At 36.9% G+C, this 25,969-nt stretch overlaps 2 protein-coding genes and 1 pseudogene across 2 annotated transcripts; 2 read left to right on the top strand and 1 right to left on the bottom strand.

Moving 5' to 3' along the window:
• Window positions 1–387: 387 nt before the first annotated feature.
• Window positions 388–1,698, bottom strand: LOC144453165 (uncharacterized; annotated as a pseudogene).
• A 10,209-nt stretch (window positions 1,699–11,907) lies between these two features.
• Window positions 11,908–17,246, top strand: LOC144453164 (uncharacterized). Its single transcript, XM_078144444.1, has 2 exons — window positions 11,908–13,007; window positions 16,628–17,246. The coding sequence occupies exons 1-2, from the start codon at window positions 11,908–11,910 to the stop codon at window positions 17,244–17,246; spliced, it is 1,719 nt and encodes a 572-aa protein (XP_078000570.1).
• A 1,829-nt stretch (window positions 17,247–19,075) lies between these two features.
• LOC144453163 (uncharacterized) lies at window positions 19,076–19,750 on the top strand. The gene has a single exon (XM_078144443.1). The coding sequence runs from the start codon at window positions 19,076–19,078 to the stop codon at window positions 19,748–19,750; it is 675 nt and encodes a 224-aa protein (XP_078000569.1).
• The last annotated feature ends 6,219 nt before the right edge of the window (window positions 19,751–25,969 follow it).

The raw sequence follows: 25,969 nt of genomic DNA, 5'->3' as shown, positions 1-25,969 counted from the left end.
CCCGCCATGTTGAATGTTGCATCATGGGAAATGTGATAATAAATGCTAATCAATTAGTATTAAATACAATATTGTTAAATTGTTTGTAACCACAAATGATCAATTCATAGTCAACCTGGCCATTGTGGGAGGTTTATTTTATCGGTAGCTCCAGATTAGGTAATACGATGACCCCAGATAATCCTATAGTCCTTTGCGTCTGAGCATGCTCAGTCTGGATTGCAAGTTCCCTATGTTATACTTAACAGTTGCCATATTAAAAAATATTATTGGTACATGTACAGTTAATGGCAAAAGTTATCTCATGGCTTAGCTACTACTTAGCTAGGTGAACTGTGTTTGCTGTGTAAATGAATGAAACACTTCACATGAGTACGACATTTCACCTTAATGGACTGTCATATGGTTAGTCTTCTGACTACTTTGAGTGAATGTCTTTCCACACACGTCACATTAGTATGGCTTCTCACCAGTATGTATTCTCCTATGTGTGACCATGTCTCCTTTCTGACTGAAAGGCTTTCCACACACGTCACATTTGTATGGCTTCTCACCAGTATGTATTCTCCTATGTGTGACCATGTCTCCTTTCCGACTGAAAGGCTTTCCACACACGTCACATTTGTGTGGCTTCTCACCAGTATGTATTCTCCTATGTGTGACCATGTCTCCTTTCCAACTGAAAGGCTTTCCACACACGTCACATTTGTATGGCTTCTCACCAGTATGTATTCTCCTATGTGTGACCATTTCTCCTTTCCGACTGAAAGGCTTTCCACACACGTCACATTTGTATGGCTTCTCACCAGTATGTATTCTCCTATGTGTGACCATGTCTCCTTTCCGACTGAAAGGCTTTCCACACACGTCACATTTGTATGGCTTCTCACCAGTATGTATTCTCCTATGTGTGACCATGTCTCCTTTCCGACTGAAAGGCTTTCCACACACGTCACATTTGTATGGCTTCTCACCAGTATGTATTCTCCTATGTGTGACCATGTCTCCTTTTTGACTGAAAGACTTTCCACACTCTTCACATTTATATGGCTTCTCACCAGTATGATTTCTCATGTGTTTGACCAAGTGATTTGAGGCAGTGAATGTCTTTCCACACACTTCACATTTGTATGGCTTCACATGTGTATGGATTCTCATGTGGCTGACCATATTTACTTTCTGACCGAAAGCCTTTCCACATACTTCGCATGGATATGGCTTCTCACCAGTATGGATTCTCGTATGTAATACCACAAGTTCTTGTCGACTAAACGTCTTTCCACATACTTCACATTTATATGGCTTCTCACCTGTATGGAGTCTCGTATGTCTGACCATGTTTGCTTTCATTCTGAAAGTCATTCCGCATACATCACATTTATATGGCTTCTCCCCAGTATGGATGCTCATGTGTGCAACCATAGTTGCTTTTTGTCCGAAATTCTTTCCACACACGTCACATTTATACGGCTTCTCACCAGTATGTTTTCTCATATGTTTAACCATATATCGTTTCTGTGTGAAATTCTTTCCACACACATAACATTTATATGATTTCCCACTAGTGTGGATACTCATATGTTTGGTCAAGTTACTTTTAAGATTGAATGTCTTTCCACACACGTCACATTTACATGGCTTCTCACCAGTATGGATTCTCCTATGTATGACCATGTGTGTTTTATTTCCGAAAGTCATTCCGCACACTTCACATGTACATGGCTGTCCATCAGGATGGATTATCATATGTCTGACCATAGCTGATTTATGTCTGAACATTTTTCCACACACGTCACATTTGTATGGCTTCTCTCCGGTATGGATTCTCATATGTGCAACCAGGTTTCCTTTCTTCCTGAATACCTTTCCACACACCCCACATTTATACGAATTGTCACTGGAGTTAAAACTTATCAGTGAATGAATGTCCAGTCCTTCCATAATTGATGTGCTATGTAAATTCTGACTCGTCGTTTGTTTACCTGAAATAGTTGAAATGAAATGTTACAAACATTTCATGGTTTAAGTTGTTATAGGTAATGTTGTTATCACCGTTTACGTGTTACAGTATACATACAACACGTGTATGATGGGATGTCTGTATCATCCAGCAAGTGGGATTTAAAGCAATTTCTTATCACTTTTCTATGTTCGTCGCCAATATTTATGACTGTGATAATGCACTCCTGCAAAACATCGAAATCAACAGTTGTAAAGACCAGTCACACCACTTTTAGCGTTCCTGAAGGACTGAAGGACTTAATACCTCCATGGAGAAAACCAGCTTTCACCATAGACTTATCCCTTAGATTCCACCCTCCAGATTCTACTCATAAGGACCTCCATCTCAGTACTATTAAAATGTAACATATATATATAGCACAGAAATTGGGCGTTTCTACATATATAAAAAATGCATTACAATTCATATTCTACGACATTTTAAGACTGCTGATTGGATTAAAATCTTATATCTCTGACGTGGACTTATTGATATTAATGAATTCTTTTATGCAGTTGCTTCAATACCCGTCTTTTGTCTTTAGTCCTGTGTCAGCTCTTAAAGTTGTATAGTTAGTTACAAAGAATTAATTATGCTAGCGGAGATCACTCCCGTTTCCATTGTACTACATCAAACTGTCTCAGGACATATGGTTGACCTTCGCTTTTCCTATTGTACTGTAACAAGCTGTCTAAGAACATATCCTATTATACTGTTACAACTGTTTTAGTTCAACCACACATTTCTGTATTTCTGCAAGCCACTTAGCTATCAAATTATTATGTATGTGTACCACAACACAGTAGTGTGACTATTAGCATGAAATGGATGGCAGTGACACACATACACAAGTTGATTGCTAGAAACAATGTACCTAACATCACTTTTTTTTCGAACGCATCTTTTTCAATCTTATGTGTATAGTATTGAAATAAAATCTATGTTATAAATACTTAGTATTTTAGTGATTGGGACACACACAAATCTGGTCATAAATAGAGATAATTCGATTGTATGTAAAAATATACTCATAAGTTGTGTCAGTCTGAGGCAACAAATTCAAAGCGTCCCGCCATATTCAATACCAACCTCTGTCGATTCACGTTGACACTTGATACATATTTTTATGTGTGCTGACATCGAGTAAATTGTTGTATTAACCCCTCAAAGGCTAATCATTTATGACCTTTCCTAAACGGTGTCGTGAAATCATATTACATTGACCTATAAGTGAGTTCTACGAAATCATTTAACGTGTTTGAATAAAATAGTCGTAAACTTGTTCGACTTACGTTGATCTTTCCGGATCACTACATCGGCCACTACAACAGTTCTGTCTCTGGAGAAAATCAGCTCTTAAGAGATATGAAGCCCTAGCACCATAAAATGTAACAAATATGGCACAGAAACTGGACTTTTCCACATAACAAAACACATGCAAAACAAATTAAACGCTACGCCTCGAGCACTAGTCATTTCAAGACTTCTGATTGGATTAAACCTTATACCCACTTCATGTACCCGTATATCGTTGACGTGGAACTAATTAATATTAATTTATTCTTTAGAGAAGTGTCTCATTAATTCTGTTTGATATCACCCCCTACCAGCAGTCATGCTTTCATTCTCTATAGTTGAATGCTTTTCATTACAATATTTCTTTAGTCTTGAGTTCACTGACAAGTAAGAGACAGATTAGCAATGGGTATTGTTCCGAGGTGTTAATACGAATTTGATAGTTGTCTAAGGTAGACTTCAAGGGTATCCTTTGTTCAGTTCTTTTGAAACCATCGGTGGTGTTTGTTTTCTATAGCATCACTACGTCATCGGTAAAGGTAAAAGGTTTTGCGAAAACATTGAAAATCGAGCGAGATTTAGTTGAGTTATTACTTGTTAGGAACTGTCAAATTTATTATTATAATAAAGAGCATATTGAATGAAAAATGCAGAAATAAGGAAAAAGTTACACACTGTGATGATAGGCAAGTTATGTTGTATGGCTCTGAAGTAGGTCACGCTCTGGGAAGATTTTCGTCCTACCCACTGGGATTTTTGTCAGACAAGTAGATACTTCACTCCATAGTCCTAACATTTCTGATGTTTACATGAGGGTTTATGCAGCTTGTGTGTGTATTTTGACATGGGGATGACTTTACAGATGTATTGTATGTACTGTGATCTTTTGCATGTGTATTCCTAGACAAGTAAGAAAGTACTTGTCTGTGGTGTATTTTAGCAAGGCATGGATGTATTAGTTCTCTTATACATCCATGATAGCAGGCGTGAGTTCGAGCTCAGACCATTAGTGGTCCGAGGTTCGAGATAGTCAACACAAAATCCATGTCATGTATAAACTGTTGGTATGTTCAAATTTCTCATGACATTCATCAGTCGAAACAGCATCCTAATGCGTGTATTTTTTGTCGATTGAAATCATAACGATTTTACGGGTAAGAGAGTAGTCGTTATTTGTTCACAATGAGGAAAGAAGTGGAAACCCGGGAGTAGACTTTGAAGAATGTGAAAAAAAATATTCCGGCTGTAATTACTGAAGGCGTCCTAAACACTTATCAGACATCATGTGATATAATAACAACTTTGTTTTTATTTTGTACAAAAGAAAATAATTACAAATACTACTAAACTTACAAGTAATATCGTCAATGTGAAATTGCCATTTGCCCCAACATACATTACTACAACATGCATGCTGTACACTATTTTTACTATTAAATCAGTACAGATGAAGTGTAGCAGTTCATTGTACCACCGACAACTTACTTGTTTGTGATTGCACAGGGATCTCATACTTATGAGTAGCCAACTAGAATCCATAACAAAACTGTAACAAAGCGAACCACCAAACAATAATGATATCATCGTTGTCTGCGCTCTGTGCTCAAGCGCTTTTTGAACAGAGCTCTCTGAAGTACTGTACCTGTATGTTTTGGCACATTACGCATTTTCATTGGTTGAGAGAATTCATCGAGCACTCTTGTGTGGCTTGGGAAAAACTATGGTAATGTGTCAAATTTATGTAATGGCTGCTCACAAAAGGACAAATTACAGTAAACATAACAGCCAAAAAGAAATTGTGTTGTGTACACTACATCAGATTTTAATCAGATTGACTACATAATACACATGTTACTGGTGATCCCAAGTGATGATTTGCATACACTTTGTCATCTTTCCTGTCTATCTAATACAAAACCTTTCATCTCACATCACATTCAGACTTCTCACCAGCATGGATTCTCAAATGTTCAGTCAAATTGCCCTTGTGAGTGAATGACTTCCCACACACTTCACATGTGCATTGATGCTCACTGTGGTGAATTCTTATATGTCTGCTAAGGTTTCCATTTTGAATGAATGTCTCTCCACACACTTCACATTTGTAAGGCCGCTCACCAGTGTGCAGTCTCATATGTCTAATTACACTTGTTCTCAAACGGAATGCCTTTAGACACACACCGCAATAGTAGGGTTTTACACCTGTATGAATTCTCTCATGTACAGTCATATCTCCTTTATACGTAAATCTCCTTCCACATACTTCACATTTATATGGCTTCTCACCAGTATGGATTCTCATATGTGCTGTCACACTCCCTTTCTCAATGAATCTCTTTCCGCACACTTCACACTGGTGTCTCTTGTTGTTGACATAACTTTTTCCATGTTCAGCCATGTTGTCTACATGACTGAACATTATGTAACATTTACTTGAATGTGTACTTGGCTACCTGTAGTTACAGCTCTTGTCTGAATTTTCCAGATTCTCACAACAATCAATATCCTGAATGTTGATCCTTGCTTACTGTAAAAACAACAATAGGTAAATAGTTATAACAAAATTACAGCTAAAATGGTGTTGGTTTGGTGTTTCACTCATGGGACATTACATTTTTTGACACAAAGATAGACATATTTCAAGTCTAGACTAATATTAACAATAACAGCGACACAACAAACACAGAAGTGATAAGCATCGCTAGGTGAGGTTGGGTAACTGGAACCAAACAACTTTTTTTTTAGGCCTTAATGAATTTGAACATGAAATCTTGCGTTCAGAAATGCTCCCCGTCATATACATGCAAGTGTATACTGGTATTATATCATTGATCTCCCTAAGGCCTAAAAAATAATTTTTTTGGTTCCGGTTACCTCGATTATCTGACCCTTCCTTACTTTTCACTGCCAACCCTAACTTTTTTCACATATTCAAGAAAAAAATTATAAAGTCACAAAAATTGTGAAGTCTCACGAGAAATATTGTGAAGTCTCACGAGAAATAGTGGATGCGAAAACTGCCATCAACTTAAAAAGACACTATAACTGTTCTTTCAATCTCTGATGGCTGTACATCTGATAGGAAGAAATAAACAAAACAGATACCATTTGGAAAATAATGGAAAACCTGAACTAGACACTCAAATATGGAAAAAAATATATGTAATAAAATAAAATAAAAAATCTACCTACCCCACCTATTCTAAAATTGAGGGTAACCGGAACCACACATTTTTTTATTACGCCTAATACATTCGTGATTATATCAACGCCCAGTAAAGTGTAATTTAGTGTTATCAACATGTAGAATCCAACGACATAGCTAGATGGATATATTGGCTGCGAGGTTCCGACTCGTCGCCTTGCTAACAACTCTATAAAATACAGAAAACAACTTTAGATCATTAACTGCAACCTATGTCTTGTGTATTCTGTCATTTCTTGTCTAAAGTTCACTCGAAATGTTACGACCCGAGCTACCAACGACGTAGTCTATCTGCTAGACCTCGGATGTTCTTCCGATACAATACAACACACGACCGAACATCCCTATCGAGGATGTTCGGGCAAGCCCTCACTGCGAACTTCGTTCGCTTATAGTATCAAAAGAAAGCCCGAACGTCTAGCAGTAAGACTACCAATGGCGTAGTTTTGGTTTATGTGTTATATTCATATTAACTAGCTAAAACCTGTCTCTTCTGCTACTTCTGTTTCTGCTTGATACTGTGGTATTTGACTGTTTTTCGGGGGAAATTATGGTAATGTCGAACATATCTTTGGTCTTGAAGGTTCCGTAATATACTAATAATATGTCGGCGTTCGGAAATGCCCGATATTTTGGCAGGTAAGGCGTAATATAGCAGAAATATTCATTCAACTTTGCGATTCCGATCTGAATCGCTTCCGTCTATTTGCGTTTGCATTAGAGGAATTGTAGCGTTTGATTCGGGTTAGACATCGGAACGAAAATAGGCACGAAAAAGCCCTCAAAATCACATCAAACGCTACAATTATTGCAGCTAATGAGCTAGTAATATCGGGTCTGGCTCGACAGTACAGTCATTGTATGTAGTGTACCATTTATACGCGCTCACGAATCTTAGTCAACAAGTCTTCGAGTACAAGTGGTCTACGAAGAACAGTAAGAGGACAAGCAAATGTCACCATAACACCAGAAAATGCAGTAACTTACCTTTATTTCCGACATGCGAACAGCGATCGTAGATCACAGCCTTGCATATATCTGCCATGCGCATGTGCAGCAACCTTTGAACTCTACTGATTTGACCATGTAATGCCATCAGGCGTAACAGTGACAGGGGACGTTCTCTTCTACGATTGAAAGAAATGTCCAGTCTGTATTCATACGCGGGTTATATTTTGTCGCTAAAAAAACCCTCCTGGAATGTTATTTATCTATCATATGCTACCATCTTGCGTACATAACATATATGAACGTGTAGGCCTGGATCTACTGCCTACAATCTACATCATGTAGCTGCGATTATTATTGTAGCGTTAGTTTTGATTCTTGGGTGTGTTTTTTCTTTCTTATCTGTTTGAGCTTTTGTCAATGCCGATGTAAACATCAACACAGCGACGTTAAATCTCGAAAGGAGAAAAGCTACCCCCCAAAAAAACAACAACAACAACAACAACAACAACAACAAACAAACAAAACAAACAAACAAAAAAACAACCAGGAAAAAGAAAAATCTCAAACTCAAAACTAACGATACCATCATTAATCTTCTGTATTACATATCAAAAGAATATGGGTTTCGGTACATCTTATTCTACAGATACCAGTTCACTATAATGATCATGATGATCTCACCATGGGTGTATGAGAGAAGATACATCCACGATCTTACTGATCACATACGTATGGAGATGGATAGTCATGTAACTGTTAGCTTTACGGCGGTGAACTATGAGATCTTATCAGGGACGATCGCACTTTATAGTCTGAAAGCTACGCCGTGTCGGGGCGCCCTCACACATCGGTCAACCCCTCCCAGGGTGAGAGGAGGACGCCTGGACGGTGAGGGCGGCACGATGTATCTTACTTTCGAGATAGCACTTAGTCACACGGACTCATCAATAAGCGAACTTTGTTCGTTTAGGGAGGGAGGGAGGGGATCTGACGACAACGCAATTGCTGTACTTCATTTTCGCGCACTTCTAACCAAATTTTGAAAACTTCCACGCCATCATCTCAGTGAACAGGTTCATAAGGTTGAAACTTCATGTTTACCATAATGTTTTTTTTACATTGCATCGATTGTAGTAGTGTAACCGTTACAGTGTTCATCATACTTTACATCATAGGGGCGTGTAATATTTCATTGATATCAATTGTTGTTTTCGTGGTCTACAGACTAAAATCACAACTTTTTGACTATATATTGATTGATTGATTGATTTTTATTACCTGTACAAGAAATAATTACAGATCACTTGGGAAAAAAATATTTATACACAATTTATACAGGCAATAGGAGTCAGAAAATAGCTTTGCTAATCAAGTCTGACCCCTTACATTAATGGTTAATGGTTAAACATTCACGGGTGTTACTAAACGCACTTGCCCCTCCCCCCAACCCCCATCCCAATATTCCTACATGTGAAGAAGCACATTGAGATTTTTATGCAATTATGTAATAAGAAATAAATGTTATTATTATTATTACATGTAAGGAAAAACATTTTCCTGTAGGAATATATATCTATGAAATATTACACGCCCCTATGGTTAACATAACAATATAAACGTGTCGATGTCACAACTGTGAACGTTCATTTAGGGGAGGGGTTTTGTTCTAAACCAACGATCTTCGTTTATCGAACTTGTGCGACATTTTGCGATGGTTCATTTGTTAGGTAAATGCAAAGAGCCATTGGTATGTCTGACACTGCTAGAGCCAATTCGCTATCATTGCCATCCATATGGTGGTAATAACCTTGAGGTATCCATGGTAATAGCCACTCCGTATTTTAATTTACTCCCATTAACACATTCTTGATGAAAATCGGACACTGACAAAACAATGGGCCTAAATCATGTGATAATCACGCCCCTTCTTCCATCATTATGTAACCATGGAGTTGCTATCACATTGTTACCATCTCACCACCAGGGATAACATGTCTACTCCCCAGCAGAGAAACTTTGCAAAGAATAATACAACTTAAATACACGCCTCTCATATTGGATATCACTATTCATTATAAATAGACGCGTCTCTAATTTGCATAGCACTATTCAATATGAATAAAATCGTTTCCTATGTGCATATCTTCACTGCATAACAATAGATTTGAAAATATAAAACAGTGTGGAGGAGTTATTTGGTTCATAGACACGGAAAAGCTGTAAAAAAAAACACTAACCGCCAACACAGTGATCCAGAAAATCAACGTAAGTTGAACAAGTTTACATCTAATATTTCATGCATGCACGTTACTTGATTTCGTAAAGACCAATGTGACATTGAATGTGGCATGGATAATTGGTTTAGTAAAGAGTACGGAATGAATTCATCATCACCAATATATGCACCACGTACACGTTCTAGTGTAGACATGGGTTGATACTTCTATTTTCTAGATATCTCACTAATACTCGGTTCCCTATCATTTCTGAGATATTAATATATTATGTGTTTCATTCTTTCCCTACAAACCATTTATTTTCTTGTGTCTGCATGTGACTATGCACTCATCAATTCGTACATACGTGTTCTATTATATTTTTTGTTGTAGTCGAAACATGTTCCCAAACTGTAGACCACCACCAACAAAAAGGATTTACAAACCCATGTTTCCAATTTAAACTTTTCTAATCAACATTGTCAGTTGAGGTATAGTGGTTAGACAGGGTTAGTCGTTTGTCCAGAACAAACTGTTCATACAGATTTAGCCGAGTGTTAGTCCGATCGTGGGTTATACTTCTATGGTCCGATACGCTTCAGATATGATGGATGCATTGTTTATATCAGCTCCTTTTATGTAAGGGTGCATTATCACAGGATATATCGTCAATATTGGCAATAGATATAGCAGAGATAAAAGGAAGGGCTCTAAATCTCACCTGTGTTGGTTAACACAGACATTCCATTATTATGGACGAAGTGTATAAATGATGATGATAACATAGTTTTGTATAACAACTTAAACCAATAATTGTAAATATGTCATTTCATATATTGCACATACATAGAGAGGACCAGTATAATTCACATAGTATATCAACTATGGAAGGACTGGATAAGCATTCACTGATAAGTTTTAACTCCAATGCCATGTTAGTTAGTGAGAAAGGTTTAGTACTTGAATTTTACACAGAGTAAACATCCAGATGAGTAATAGCTTAGCTGTGAAACAACTTGCATCTGTTTTCCCACATACTGTACGAGTAACGTTTATCTTTCTTTGTCCATCAACTTTTAAGTTAAGAGTGTCAGTATTCAACTTGTCTCTTATTTGCATATCACTTCAATATAAATAGACATACCCTTTATTTGTAAACCACTATTCAAACAATGTGTCCCGTCGTCACTGTATAACAATAGACTTGAATATTTAAAAGTATAAAGGAGTTAGTGGTTCTCAGACACGCAAAAGCCATGAAGAGACAGTAGCCGCCGATGTGATCCAGAAAGAGCAATGTAAGTCGAACAAATTTAGCATTATTATTTATCTGGCGTGTTTCAAATGTGGTTAGAAGTAAATTGAGATGAGTTGGAAATGGGACGAGTTAATATTTGGCGAATCACAACACACCAAATACGAAGAGACGAGGAGACATGCTGGAGGTCACAAATAAGTAGTTTACTTATCTATGTGTAGGTCAATAAAGTCGCCCTCTTTCACTCAGGAGAATTTAACTCGGTCATCACTGAATTTCGGACACGTTTGGGCGGGTGTCGGTATTCTTTGAGAGATTTTACTTCATTTGTTCAAAAACGTTACATAGTTATCTGTTGATATTTTACTGTTATTGACGTTGCGATTTCACTACTGGAAGAGAATGGAAGTTATGTCTGGGATACCAACTTCTCCCCTTTCATCAGAGGTCACTGTGCTAGTGATCCGTAGCACAGACAAGTAAGTAGAGTCCGTAGTGAATGTGGCATCTGCGTGTATATTGCATAACACTCTGTCAATCGTCTTAGTTGCATGCATATAGCGTTTGGGTGGTTATTAGGCAAAAGGATTTTTGATCAAGCGCAACAGAGCCTCGCGCCACAAATTCATGCATCGCTGAAATGAATGATGCATTCCGTTTGCAATATTATTTAGGTAAGCCGATACCAAGTTTGTATATCGTCTCTCGTCCCACAATTTAAACATAGAAACTGGGCGTTATACGTTATAGATCATGGTATATTAAGGCGTACGAGATATTGTCCACACTGTAAAAAGGATGTCCAGGACGAATTCAATTTCATACCCAATTGATCAAAGTAAATAAAGAATTGAAACAATGAACTTTGACATCATCGTTAAGTATGACAACTTACACCAATATTTGTAACCATTTCATTTCATATATTGCAGATAAAATACATAGAGAGGACCAATATAATTTATATAGTACATCAATTATGGAAGGACTGGACATTCATTCCCAGATAAGTTTTAACTCCAATGACGAATGCGAGGTATGTGGAAAGGTATTGAAGACGAAAGGACACATGACTGCACATATGAGAATTCATACAGGTGAGAAGCCATACAAATGTGATGTGTGTGAGAAAACGTTCAGACACAAAGGAAGTATGGTCACACATATGAGAATTCATACCGGTGAAAAGCCATACAAATGTGACGTGTGTGGAAAGGCATTTTCTGACTATGGTAATGTAGTTAGACATATGAAAATCCATATTGGTGAGAAAGTACACAAATGTGAAGTATGTGGAAAGGCATTCATTGACCAAAGTTATGTGACCAAACATATGATGATCCATACTGGTGAGAAACCGTATGAATGTGACATGTGTGGAAACACTTTCAGTCAGAAAGGAAGTATGGTCAGACATAGAAGAATCCATACTGGTGAGAAGCCATATAAGTGTGACGTGTGCGGAAAGACATTCATTGACCAAAGTGCACTGACTTATCATTTAAGAAACCATACTGGTGTCAAGCCATATAAATGTGACGTGTGTGGAAAGACATGGAATGTCAAAGGAAGCCTTGTCAAACATATGAGATTACACACTGGTGAGAAGCCATATAAATGTGATGTGTGTGGAAGACCTTTTAGTCAGAAAGAAAGCCTGGTCACACACATGAGAATACATACTGGTGAGAAGCCATATCAATGTGACGTGTGTGGAAAGACATGGCGTCAGCAAGAAGGTATGATCAGCCATACGAGAATACATACTGGTGAGAAGCAATATCAATGTGACATGTGTGGAAAAACCTTTAGTTTGAAACAAAGAATGGTCAAACACATGAGAATCCATACTGGTGAGAAGCCATACAAATGTGATGTATGTGGAAAACCCTTTAGTCAAAAAGAAAGTATGGTCAAACATATGAGAATCCATACTGGTGAGAAGCCATATCAATGTGATGTGTGTGGAAGACGTTTTAGTCAGAATGTAAGCATGGTGAATCACATGAGAATCCATACTGGTGAGAAGCCAAACAAATGTGACGTATGTGGAAAGACTTTCAGACAACAAGGAACCTTGTTAAGACATATGAGAATCCATAGGGGTTAAATGCCATGTTAGTTAGTGAGAAAGGTTTAGTATTTGAATTTTACACAGAGTAAACATCCAACTGAGTAGTAGCTTAGTTGTTAAATAACTTGTATATGTTTTCCCACATACTGTGCGCGTAATGTTTATCTTTTTGTGTCCATCACACTTTTTAAGTTTAGAGTTTAAGTTCATTACAGAGTAACTGTTGTGTTTTAAGTAGATTTGGTAGTACAAGTAAGTCAAGTAAGCTAAGTCGCGACCCTCGCTAAGTCGCGGGTTTCTTGATGGACCCGGACACCCGCGAGTTAGCGAGGGTCTACTGTATATTCATTTTGAATGGTTTCAGTGTTTAACTTAAATTTATAGTTCTTTGTTTGGAAATTCAATTTGCATTCATTCATTCATTAATGTCTGGTTGTAAAACTTTTGTCTGAAATAAAGATAGTCATAGAAAATGTGTTAAGGTTTGCATCATAGATTACAACATAAAGAGGTTATCTCTCAAAATGGTATGATTTGGGTAGCAATTGTTGCATGCTTCCCCAGGTTTCTTTGTGCCACCTTTGTTGTTGTTTGTTTGTTTGTTTGTTTGTTTGTTTGTTTGATATATTGAAATGTAACAATAAAGTACATTTTCATTTAGCTGGGTGTGTTTCATTCCTATTGTTGTGAATGTCTGTCAGTGAATGTCTAAATGAATGTATTCCTAAATGACTATAGTATACTAGTAATGTTAAAACACTATAAAAAAACATTCAGCCGGAAAATACTCGTGACCGAAGGATTGTAACTACGAGTCGGTAGACGAGTCGTGACAAAGGCCCCTTAGGTGACTCATATTTTCTTTGGCTGAACGACGAAAATATTAGCACGTCCATGATTGACTGAAACTATTCAACCCTCACGTCAAATGTCGACATATCACAAATGACTTTCAAAAATATCAGACTAATAGACATCCATTTCCAGTATGTTTCAGTCTCAATATATGAAAGCAAACTAAAAGTGTCCATAAAATCCCTAGCGATTATTGACAAAACACATTAGCATTCTCAAAATAGCTGTACAATTGTGACACATATTTTGTGTCGTAATACGGTTTTCAACACGTGTCTACATCCCATAAACAACACGGAAAGTGTTCATATTTTCTCTGGAACACTATTACACTTTTAAAGATAAGGTTGTTGCAAACCTGTCCTCTCTCATTCCAAGTCATTGAAAATAACAAATGGAAAAAGTTGGAGAAAGTTGGCAATTAATGAATTGTCCTCCTATGAAAGGTAGAAATTATTAACACTTTCACCAAAGGTTACTGTATGGATATGTTGCTAGCGGTTCGTTTATGGTATTCTCTTTCGATATAGCAACTTAACTTCTAGCAGGGAATTAGCTAGCAAGAGGTACTCTCAGAATCACTGCACAGGGACTAGACCAAGATATGACTACAAGATGATTTATTGATCAGCACTGGCTCAAACACCACTTCAACACAGGTTCGGGAGATATAAAAATCTACCCAACAAGTCCCAAGCTGCTATCCATCACTCCACCCATATCTCTCTATATCTAGTTACAATAGTTATCCTATCTTATAGCCCAGAAAAGGGGCGTTTCTCGATATGCAACGCATATTAATATCACAACACAATTCTTATTCTAAATCTGCATCCGGCGTCAAGAGACGTTTCAAACATCCGATTGGTTGGGAGTTTACTATATTTACATATGATCACATGATATTCAAATTATCATTGCCACGCATCAATGTTCGTTGCCATCTTAACAAATACTTTCTATAACAATATATTCTTATGACAGTCAATGCCGACTATGAATGCATACTATGAATTCTATTCCTTTGAAATTGTAATAAGTTTGTTTGACATTTAGCCGACATCGATGTCTCCAGACATCCAGTCTCTTCTTTGAAAGCTAATCTAATGGTTCCCTTTGTTTCAAGCCCAGCACTCTAACTTGAACTTGATACTATAACTAACAAAAGCTATAATAACATTACCGGAGATTAGGTTTTAGATACTTATTGTTCTCGCTACTAATAGCATTTTCCATTGTTTCTTCTAATTGTATTCTTTTGTTATTCACGTGTCTTTGTACTTGATTGGAATGTTCCCTTTTGTAGTTATAATTGTGTGTTGGTTTTGCTAAAGTGCTTGGCCAAAAACAATAGGATCCATTATATCGATACATTTGTACTTCTGTATTAGAATTTCGCCTGTTTCCAAATTTATCAACCTAAAATCAGTTAATATCTTTTACTATATTTTCATATAAAAAATGTATGTAACAGATAAAACAACGATATGTAAATTGAGTAAAAAGAATAATAAACGTTAATTAATTAACATCAGTATTCAATAACCGCGACTCTTATTTGCATATCTGACTATTCTACATAAAAAAGACCTGTCTCCTATTTGCATATCTTCACTGTACAACAATAGACTTGAACATATAAAACAGTACAGAAGAGTTAGCTGGTTCATAGACACGCAGCAGCCATGAAGAGACATTAGCCGCCGATGTATTGATCCAGAAAGACCAATGTAAGTTGAATAATATTGATTGTGATTCCCTTCGCCCCAATTTCAACTCGTCCGATTTCAAACTCGTCTCAATACCTTTCATAATCATGGTAAAGTAATTTGCAGATCTTTGCAAGATTATTTACAGTGTATGTGTTTTCTCTGTAAACCGCCCATTTCTACCTTTCATGAAGAACACCTACTTATGGATTCAACTTGTTTGCGATTTAACATTAATGTCATTGCCTCACTTTCATTAGTATTGGTTATACATTATGTGAATTATACATTTCTTGAAATGCAATTACACATATAGGTTTCTATGTTTGTGATGTGAATTTAAGGAATGTGTACATTATTTTGTCAATTGAAACTCACACCACTAAATGAAGGTCTGAGGTTTAACAAATATATTAATATATTTGTAAATCAATTCTATAGTAAACAAATATACCACTACATATCAAGATATTGTTATTTAATAATCCAAATATTCTTCTCAGTCACCACTTATTATGTGAAATTTCTCATTAGATTTTGAGTAGAAACAACGCATCACATATCTGCATACAATATGAATAGACGTGTCACATATTTGCATACAATATGAATAGACATGTCACAAATTTGCATACAATATGAATGGACATGTCACATATTTGCATACAATACGAATAGACATGTCACATATTTGCATACAATACGAATAAATGTCACATATGAATAAAAACGTCCCATATGTGCATACAATGTGAATAGACACGTGACGTTACCACAGACATTCCATTACGTACGTAGAGTATAAAAAATGATGACAACATCGTTATATATAACAAGTTTAACCAGTATTTGTAATAACTTAATATTATCTATTGCAGTTAAAATACATAGAGCACGAATTTATATACCACATTAACCATGGAAGGACTGGACATTCATTCGCTGATAAGTTTTAACTCCAGTGACAAATCGTATAAATGTGGGGTGTGTGGAAAGATATTCATGAAGAAAGAAATAATGGTTGCGCATATGAGAATTCATACTGGTGAAAAGCCATACAGATGTGATGTATGTGGAAAGACTTTCGGACGAAAGTGGACCTTGGTCAGGCATGCGAGAATACATACTGGTGACAAGCCATATCAATGTGACGTTTGTGGAAAAACGTTAAATCTAAAACACAACATGGTTATACATAGAAGAATCCATACTGGTGAGAAGCCATACAAATGTGACGTTTGTGGAAAAACTTTCAGTGTAAAACTAAACATGGTCAGACATGAAAGAATCCACACTGGTGAGAAGCCATACAAATGTGACGTGTGTGGAAAGACTTTCACTCAGAAAGGACAAGTGAACGAACATGCGAGAATTCATACTGGTGAGAAGCCATACAAATGCGATGTATGTGGAAAGACATTCTCTGACCAAGGTAATATGGTGTGCCATATGAGAATCCATACTGGTGAGAAGCCATATAAATGTGACGTTTGTGGAAAACCCTTTCGTACGAAAGGAGACATGGTCAGCCATATGAGAACTCATACTGGTGAGAAGCCATATAATTGTGACGTTTGTGGAAAACCCTTTCGTACGAAAGGAGACATTGTCAGCCATATGATAACTCATACTTCAAAATATAACAAACAATCCAGTCAGTCTAAAAGTCAAATGTTTTGAGTTTATGGTAAGGTGAAATTAAGATGAGTTGAAAATGGGGCAATGCGAATCGGACGAGTTGAAATTGGGACGAAAAGATCCGTCACCCACTACTTACACCGCCACTACGACCACCACCACTATCAACCATCATTATGACAACCAACACTATTTCACAAACCAAAACCACCACCACCACCACCTTCATCACCGTCACCACTACCAATATCGTCTTCATCACCGACACTAACCATGGAAGTAATTTGCTAACCAAACATTACCAGTGGTTCGCGAGATTGACAAATGTAGATATTTTATTGTATGGTAAATCCCGTGATTGAATTTACAGTAGACCTATTTGTCCTTCTCACCATTATGATATGCGTTGTTTTCTGTTATCATTTCCAGCGTGTCTTTGTTTCAAGCTTTATAGTTTGTAGACGGTAAGATACGGGTGTCGTTCCGCTCTCACCGACGTCTTTGCGATGTTGCCTTTTCCCTACTTTTGGTAAATAACTATGTTTTGCCGGCTCCTGTATCAACCTTCAAACAACGCTGTTTTGTCATTATTTAAGTGTCTGTTGACCGGTAGTTGGCGTGAACATCGTGATAATCACCTTTACATAGAATGGAACAACAAATTCCCAGGACTCTTCATACTTCATACAAAGAAATTGGAACGGAAAACACTCGATAACAACTGAAACATTTTACGTACCGTTAGATGGAGGCGACCAAAACGTCATCAATTTACCGACTTGAATGACTTCTGTACTCATCCAGGTTGTTCTCCTAATATATCTCCTGTTTTCATATAAAATGATTGAATATTACTAGCAGGTTGGATATTAAGGATATTTAAGGAACGCCTTAAAACCGAAGTAAATGTGAATCTTAACTATCTCCCTCCCATTGATCTTCACATTGGGAAAAATTATTTGCATACAATACGAATAAATGTCACATATGAATAAAAACGTCCCATATGTGCATACAATGTGAATAGACACGTGACGTTACCACAGACATTCCATTACGTACGTAGAGTATAAAAAATGATGACAACATCGTTATATATAACAAGTTTAACCAGTATTTGTAATAACTTAATATTATCTATTGCAGTTAAAATACATAGAGCACGAATTTATATACCACATTAACCATGGAAGGACTGGACATTCATTCGCTGATAAGTTTTAACTCCAGTGACAAATCGTATAAATGTGGGGTGTGTGGAAAGATATTCATGAAGAAAGAAATAATGGTTGCGCATATGAGAATTCATACTGGTGAAAAGCCATACAGATGTGATGTATGTGGAAAGACTTTCGGACGAAAGTGGACCTTGGTCAGGCATGCGAGAATACATACTGGTGACAAGCCATATCAATGTGACGTTTGTGGAAAAACGTTAAATCTAAAACACAACATGGTTATACATAGAAGAATCCATACTGGTGAGAAGCCATACAAATGTGACGTTTGTGGAAAAACTTTCAGTGTAAAACTAAACATGGTCAGACATGAAAGAATCCACACTGGTGAGAAGCCATACAAATGTGACGTGTGTGGAAAGACTTTCACTCAGAAAGGACAAGTGAACGAACATGCGAGAATTATTTGCATACAATACGAATAAATGTCACATATGAATAAAAACGTCCCATATGTGCATACAATGTGAATAGACACGTGACGTTACCACAGACATTCCATTACGTACGTAGAGTATAAAAAATGATGACAACATCGTTATATATAACAAGTTTAACCAGTATTTGTAATAACTTAATATTATCTATTGCAGTTAAAATACATAGAGCACGAATTTATATACCACATTAACCATGGAAGGACTGGACATTCATTCGCTGATAAGTTTTAACTCCAGTGACAAATCGTATAAATGTGGGGTGTGTGGAAAGATATTCATGAAGAAAGAAATAATGGTTGCGCATATGAGAATTCATACTGGTGAAAAGCCATACAGATGTGATGTATGTGGAAAGACTTTCGGACGAAAGTGGACCTTGGTCAGGCATGCGAGAATACATACTGGTGACAAGCCATATCAATGTGACGTTTGTGGAAAAACGTTAAATCTAAAACACAACATGGTTATACATAGAAGAATCCATACTGGTGAGAAGCCATACAAATGTGACGTTTGTGGAAAAACTTTCAGTGTAAAACTAAACATGGTCAGACATGAAAGAATCCACACTGGTGAGAAGCCATACAAATGTGACGTGTGTGGAAAGACTTTCACTCAGAAAGGACAAGTGAACGAACATGCGAGAATTCATACTGGTGAGAAGCCATACAAATGCGATGTATGTGGAAAGACATTCTCTGACCAAGGTAATATGGTGTGCCATATGAGAATCCATACTGGTGAGAAGCCATATAAATGTGACGTTTGTGGAAAACCCTTTCGTACGAAAGGAGACATGGTCAGCCATATGAGAACTCATACTGGTGAATTATTTGTTACGAACGGAAAATCGCTAAAAATTAAATAGTTCCGATCCTTTCCTTTTCTAGTCGAAACAAGAAATGGTCAAACACAGGACACTGCACAGCAGTACAGAAGGAAAACGGTATGCTATTTTCAGTCTTACCGGTAGTGTGCACACGAACAGTACAGAGCCAGGGACGATGAGATTGTTAAGTGTTGGTGGCTACTTTGGACAACCTTCTACACAAGGGTCCTTCGTCATACCGAACTGTCATTGAAGTATTTCCCCAGGCTTTTACGGTGATGTCTGTATACTCTCATACTATACGTCTGGGTGCGCTCGACGACATCGAACTTTACTCGGAAACAACACATCTCCTTATAGCGTTCAGTGAAAATGAAACTCCTTTGTCGAAATACTGGGAAAAACAAACTAGAATGAGCCCCACGTGACTCCCAGCACCTGGCGAACAAAACAGACTATGTTAATTAATACTTCGCGAATACACCTGGTCATTAACATATTGTATGACAACTAAGACAGGTCATTAACATATTGCATGACAACTAGACTGGTGATTTAAGTACTTCAGTCAGTGAACAACCATAAACCTCATACTGTGATTTATACCAGTTGAAATTCAATTACCACAATTTAAACATCAAATTTAATTTCAAAGCAAGTTATATACTTTATTACAGACATTGCAGATATCTCTCCAATGTGTGTGATTTTATATAAATATAAAATATACTTCCAATAGTCAACACTTCACGTCAATTGCTACCTGTCAGTTGTCAACCTTTTAAATCAATGTAATAAAGACCCTTTACAAAACTACTACTATTAATATTACGCATACTAAGACAACTAAACCACCACAGTACCATCACCATCATTACCACCACCACCACCACCACACAAACAAAACACTATTACAGGTACTAATGACACTGTACCACTAATACCACCACTACCCCACTGCCAATGCTATCACCACACTAACACCACCATCCAAATCAACCCAACTGCTACCACCACCACCACCACCATCACTACCACCATTATCACAACCACCACTAATACACATACCAAAACAACTACCATCACAACCACTATATATACCACTGATACCACTACTACCACAACCACACACTTCATCACAACCACCACTACCAATATCGTCTTTATTATCGACATCAACTGTGGATGAACTTTAATTTGTTTACACGAAATACCGATGGTGTTCGCCATATTGTATACACGGTATTGTATGATAAATCCATGTGACAAATATACGGGTTGCATCTAGATCTGTCCATATCTTTAATGAATTTTTATTGGACATCTTTTGTTGGGTTCTTCGTTGTGATAGTTGCACCTTTGTCTGAACTTTCCAAACCATATATTTTGTTGTTTTCACCAATGCAGTGGATTTTAACAACCGGCCGTAAAAGCTGTTTCAATTTCCAACTACCTCTCTCTATTTCAGTGTAAATGATTTTTGTGGACTTTTCTATCGACTCTTAGATTCATAAAACCTTTGTTAGCTTCAACATTGATGAATATTTGTTTATCTCTGCAAACTGTAGAAAGATGTTCATATTGTTCGATTTATTTTCTAGTGTTATATTTTTTCATTATTTTCCATTTATCTATGTCAATAAAGTTTGTTGGTTTTCTACACATCTCTGGTTTATACGATCATTTTGTCTGATTTACTGTCACGGTATCTTTTACCAGTCTATCTGGTAAACCCAATCTTTTGTTTTTTATAGCTGAATGGTATCGACTGATTCAGGGTTTATTTTATGACGTTGCTGTTTTCCTATTTTAGTAAATATCCCAACATTTTGCTGGTTCTTGTGTTAACCCTCAAACAACACTGTTCTGTCTGTCTTCCTTTTATAAATCAAGTCGTTTAAAGTTTGTATTGAATCGCTCTTTCAATCGATTTAAGTGTTTGTATTGTTGCAGTTGTTCCTTTTATTTTTATTTTAGGCAGGTTTTGAATTCTTTCAACCGTGTATATTCATATTCATATTTGACTCGCGGTCATACTCTATGAAATACCACGGTTGTAAGTAAATGTTTCAGTTTCACAGTTGAACACCGAGAGTGAACACGAATATGGGGCTGTTTGTCTTGGCTGTTTTAGCCATCATTCCTAGAATTGTACACCTCAAGCCTGAAGAACACCCGGTAATGTAAAAGTGTTTCAATATTTGTGAACACACACTATTTCAGGGGTTTTACACTGTATGTAAATGTTCGCGATTTCAAATATGATTTACATGTGAAATAGATTTACGTCCGGTGATGAACAAATGCAATGTACCGAATAATGTAATTTTTGCTTATGAACTTATGGACGTTTTATTCAAAGTGAAAGTTTTACGTTTTACGTTTCTTTTTAAAGCCACGGCCGATGTCAATTTTCACAAGCGGCAATCACTTCCATGTTTATATGTATTAGTGTATACAGTTCGTGTTTTTGTATGCCCACGTCATATATGTACGCACATCTTATGATGCTTGAATGGTTAGAGTGATGGACTTGAAATCTGTGTCCATTTCTTTTACGCGTATGTACATCGGATGATGGAGTTATGATGGCCGATTGGTTAGAGTTGTCGGCTTGGAATTTTTATGTTGCGGGTTCGAACCACGCTGTTGCAGTTTGTTCCTGAATAGCTAAAGTCCCTGGACAAGATCTGAACCACGACTGTGCCCCTGGTCAACCCCGCTATATACATGGAACCCGATAGGATATAAGTTGCAATATGAATTTTGTAATCCTGTGAGCTAATAAAGATTGTGATGGATTGTATAGGTATGCTCTCTGGAGAGTTGAGAATTCATTAAGGGCCGTTGTGCGGTTATAGGTTTATATCTGGTTAATAAAAGCGCTTAGAGCACAGAGTGGGAAAGTGCTATATGAAAAATAACGTTATTACTCATTATAGTTCCATGAATTCGAGTACCCCCCTTTAGATTTTATTTTGTTGTTACTGTTACTCAAAGTACACTTTCAAATGTTAGTATTACTCTGAACACTGACTTTCAACATTGCAGATTTTCCCGGCTCATATAACTGATGTGTATGCATCTGCAAGTGGCTTCAATACCAGTGAGTGGTCAAACTTATTTGATTAGAATTGAGTGTTGTATTGTGTTATATAGTGTTGTGTTGTGTTGTGTTGTGTTGTGTTTCGTTGCGTCGTATTTTATTATGTTGTGTTATATAGTGTTATGTTACGCTGTGTTGTGTTGTGTTGTGTTCATTCATATTTTAAATATGTTGTTATATTGTATTGTGTTACGTCGTGCTGTGTTGTGTTGTGTTACGCCGTGTTGCCTTGTGTTGTGTTAATTCGTGTTGTTGTTGACACATAATCTCCGTTTACTGTCGTGTTGTCTTGTGTTGTGTGGTGTTGTGTCAAGTCATGTCGTGTCGTGTTGTGTTGTGTTACCTCGTATCGTGTTGTGTTGTGTCGTGTAACATGCTAGTGGTTTTGTTAAGGTTAAGAATCCCGGTAACAGAAATGGGTTGGAGTTGGGAAGTTACATAATTTCCCATTTTGTTGTACAGAAATACATAATGATATTGATCACATGCCCAACTGTTTTAAATAGTATTAGTTATTAATCTGGTAGATATAAAATGCTGGTAAAACTGAGTTGGTATAAAATGACATCTCTGTGTTATTCTGTGTATAAATATACTCACTACATTAACTTATATGTATGTATATTTAATAAGGAAATGCAAAGTACGATCTGGTGTATCCCAAGAAAAGTGAACGATGGAAAAGAGACGACGAACTGAGTGAAGATGAAACTACACATATGACGATTGAAGCATTTGGGGATACATATAATCTCCGTTTAAAACGCAGTGGAGGTGAGTTATCATTTTACGTCCTGTCGTAAGTCGCTGTATTCTTATAAAGCACACAATGGACTTCATATATTTTGTACATATACCTCTCTTTTCTGTTTATCATACCCATGCATATTATTTGTGAGTCGTGTGTGTTATAACGTCCAATTGATATTCTCACATTGATTTCTCACTTCCATCTCTCTCTTCTCACAATTACAGACACAAGGACATATACTCGCTCCCTCCCTCCCTTATATATCCCTCGCCCACCCGCCCGTCCACCCCCCTCCCCCCCACACACATTCATTCACTCACTCACTCACTCACTCACTCACTCACTCACTCACTCACTCACTCACTCACTCACTCACTCACTCACTCACTCACTCACTCACCCACACACTCACTCACTCACTCACTCACTCACTCACTCACTCACTCACTCACTCACTCACTCTCACTCACTCACTCACTCACTCACTCACTCGACTAGCAAAACAATATTATATTATTGGTTTCTTCCCATCAGATGTACAGCCATTACAGATTGGAAGAACAGTTTTATATTGTCTTTTTAAGTTGATGTCAGTTTTCACATCCTCTATTTTTCGCGAGACTTCACAATTTTCTTGAATACGTAAAAAGTTTCGGGTCGCCAGTGAAAACTAGATGGGGTCGGGTAATCGGAACCAAATTATCTTTAGCAGGCCTAAAAGAAATCTTTCTCTAAGTGGTTATCAATATTTTTTTGCATATTTTTGTCCAACCAGACTTTTTCAACGCACCGTTTTTGGAATACTGTGGTAATGGTGGAATACGTTGGGATGTTTTTCCGGTGGATGTCGACAAAACATGTTTTGTCAGTGGTTATGTTACCGGTGTTGAAAATACACTGGTTGCACTGAAAGCATGCGATGGGGGAGATGTTGTGAGTACTGACTTTGATAATTTATGAAGCGTTGTACCATGTACATCTTTTTAGACTGAATTTGAATTTGAATTGTTTGGTGTATACATAATAATAATAATAATAATAATAATAATAATAATAATAATAATAATAATAATAATAATAATAAACTTTATTTAAACTCGATAGCCTCATAGGTAACAGCCTTTTACATTGTGCATTGTCGCACACCAGAGCCGTTATTTCTTCCGCGACACTGCGAAATAATGAGTAATGATGGCGCGTTTTGACATTTTTGACAGTGCTGTAAGAGGTTGTGGCTTACGACAATGACATTGTGATACAACACATATAGCACTCAGTGGTTAAAACCCAGATTTATCGTTTTTGCAAAAAAGACAAATTTGATGGATTAAAAGTGAAAAAAATTGTAGATTAATATTTGAGAACTCCTTTCATCGGTTTTGGTAATCAATATCCCCATTTTTTTATAGACTGGATGGTTAATTGGTAATTACACACTTTTTCTTCACCCAATCAAAGACGAACATTTGGAGACAGTGCGGTCATTAAGAAGTGTTGACTGGGAACTCGAAGACATTAAACCACATATCGCCATCCTTCTTGAAGACGACATGGATGACCTCAATTACAAGGCCATAATTGCCCCTGGCAAGTATAAGCACTTACCCAAGTCTATCTGATTAATACCAGCTAAACTCCTTACGGATATCACAGCTTACCTTTTCTCATCTGGTGTTTACCTTTCCCGTAATGATCAAACTTGAGAGACAGTGCAACACATTTTTCGTTAATTGACTCTTTGCGACTAAGGGCTATACACACGTACTGTTATTCAATTAAAAGTAAAACTAATTGAAAAAAATGATACGATTGAAAAAAACAACAAAAAAACATTGTTGATAAAATGATTTCAGCGGAATATATATATATATATATATATATATATATATATATATATTTTTTTTTTATTTTCGACCAATTTATAAACAGATGCTGAGATAAAAAGACGTGACGTCATCGATGGTAGCGAACCCTTAAGAGTGACACAACCTTTATACATCGAAATGATGGTTGCTGTTGATAAGGCTGCACTTGAAGAACTGGGAGAAAATATTGTACCACATACCCTGGCAATGATGAATCTGGTAGGTTGCCACAGATTATAAATTTCAATCGTAAATTCGTATTTCGAACACACCATAACCAGTCAGGTAGAGACGTGTCTTGACGTAGACGCGCGTTGTTGTGACGTAGAACGACCAGCGTATATATTCCATATTTTTTGTTCTAAATGGCTCGTACGTGCATTGTATAATCTCTAATATAATGTTTGTTTTTTTAATACCTTTTCAGGTTGCTACCGCCTATAAACATATAAGCACAGAAGAAATTGATATGAATGTTCGATTAACTAGATTTATTTTGATCGATGAGGATACGGTAAACATATTAACTGTATTTA

This window comes from Glandiceps talaboti, chromosome 23 (genome assembly GCF_964340395.1).
Source record: "Glandiceps talaboti chromosome 23, keGlaTala1.1, whole genome shotgun sequence".
NCBI classification, from domain to species: domain Eukaryota; kingdom Metazoa; phylum Hemichordata; class Enteropneusta; family Spengelidae; genus Glandiceps; species Glandiceps talaboti.
The sequence above is the reverse complement of the archived record's forward strand: the minus strand, read 5'-3'. Positions and strand labels throughout refer to the sequence as shown.

Excerpts from the sequence above, each read along its gene's own strand:
- LOC144453164 (XM_078144444.1), top strand. The coding sequence starts at position 11,908 with ATGGAAGGACTGGACATTCATTCCCAGATAAGTTTTAACTCCAATGAC. Across the intron at positions 13,008-16,627 it reads TTCAGACAACAAGGAACCTT|ATGTGATGTATGTGGAAAGA; the intron begins GTTAAGACATAT and ends AAAGCCATACAG.
- LOC144453163 (XM_078144443.1), top strand. The coding sequence starts at position 19,076 with ATGGAAGGACTGGACATTCATTCGCTGATAAGTTTTAACTCCAGTGAC.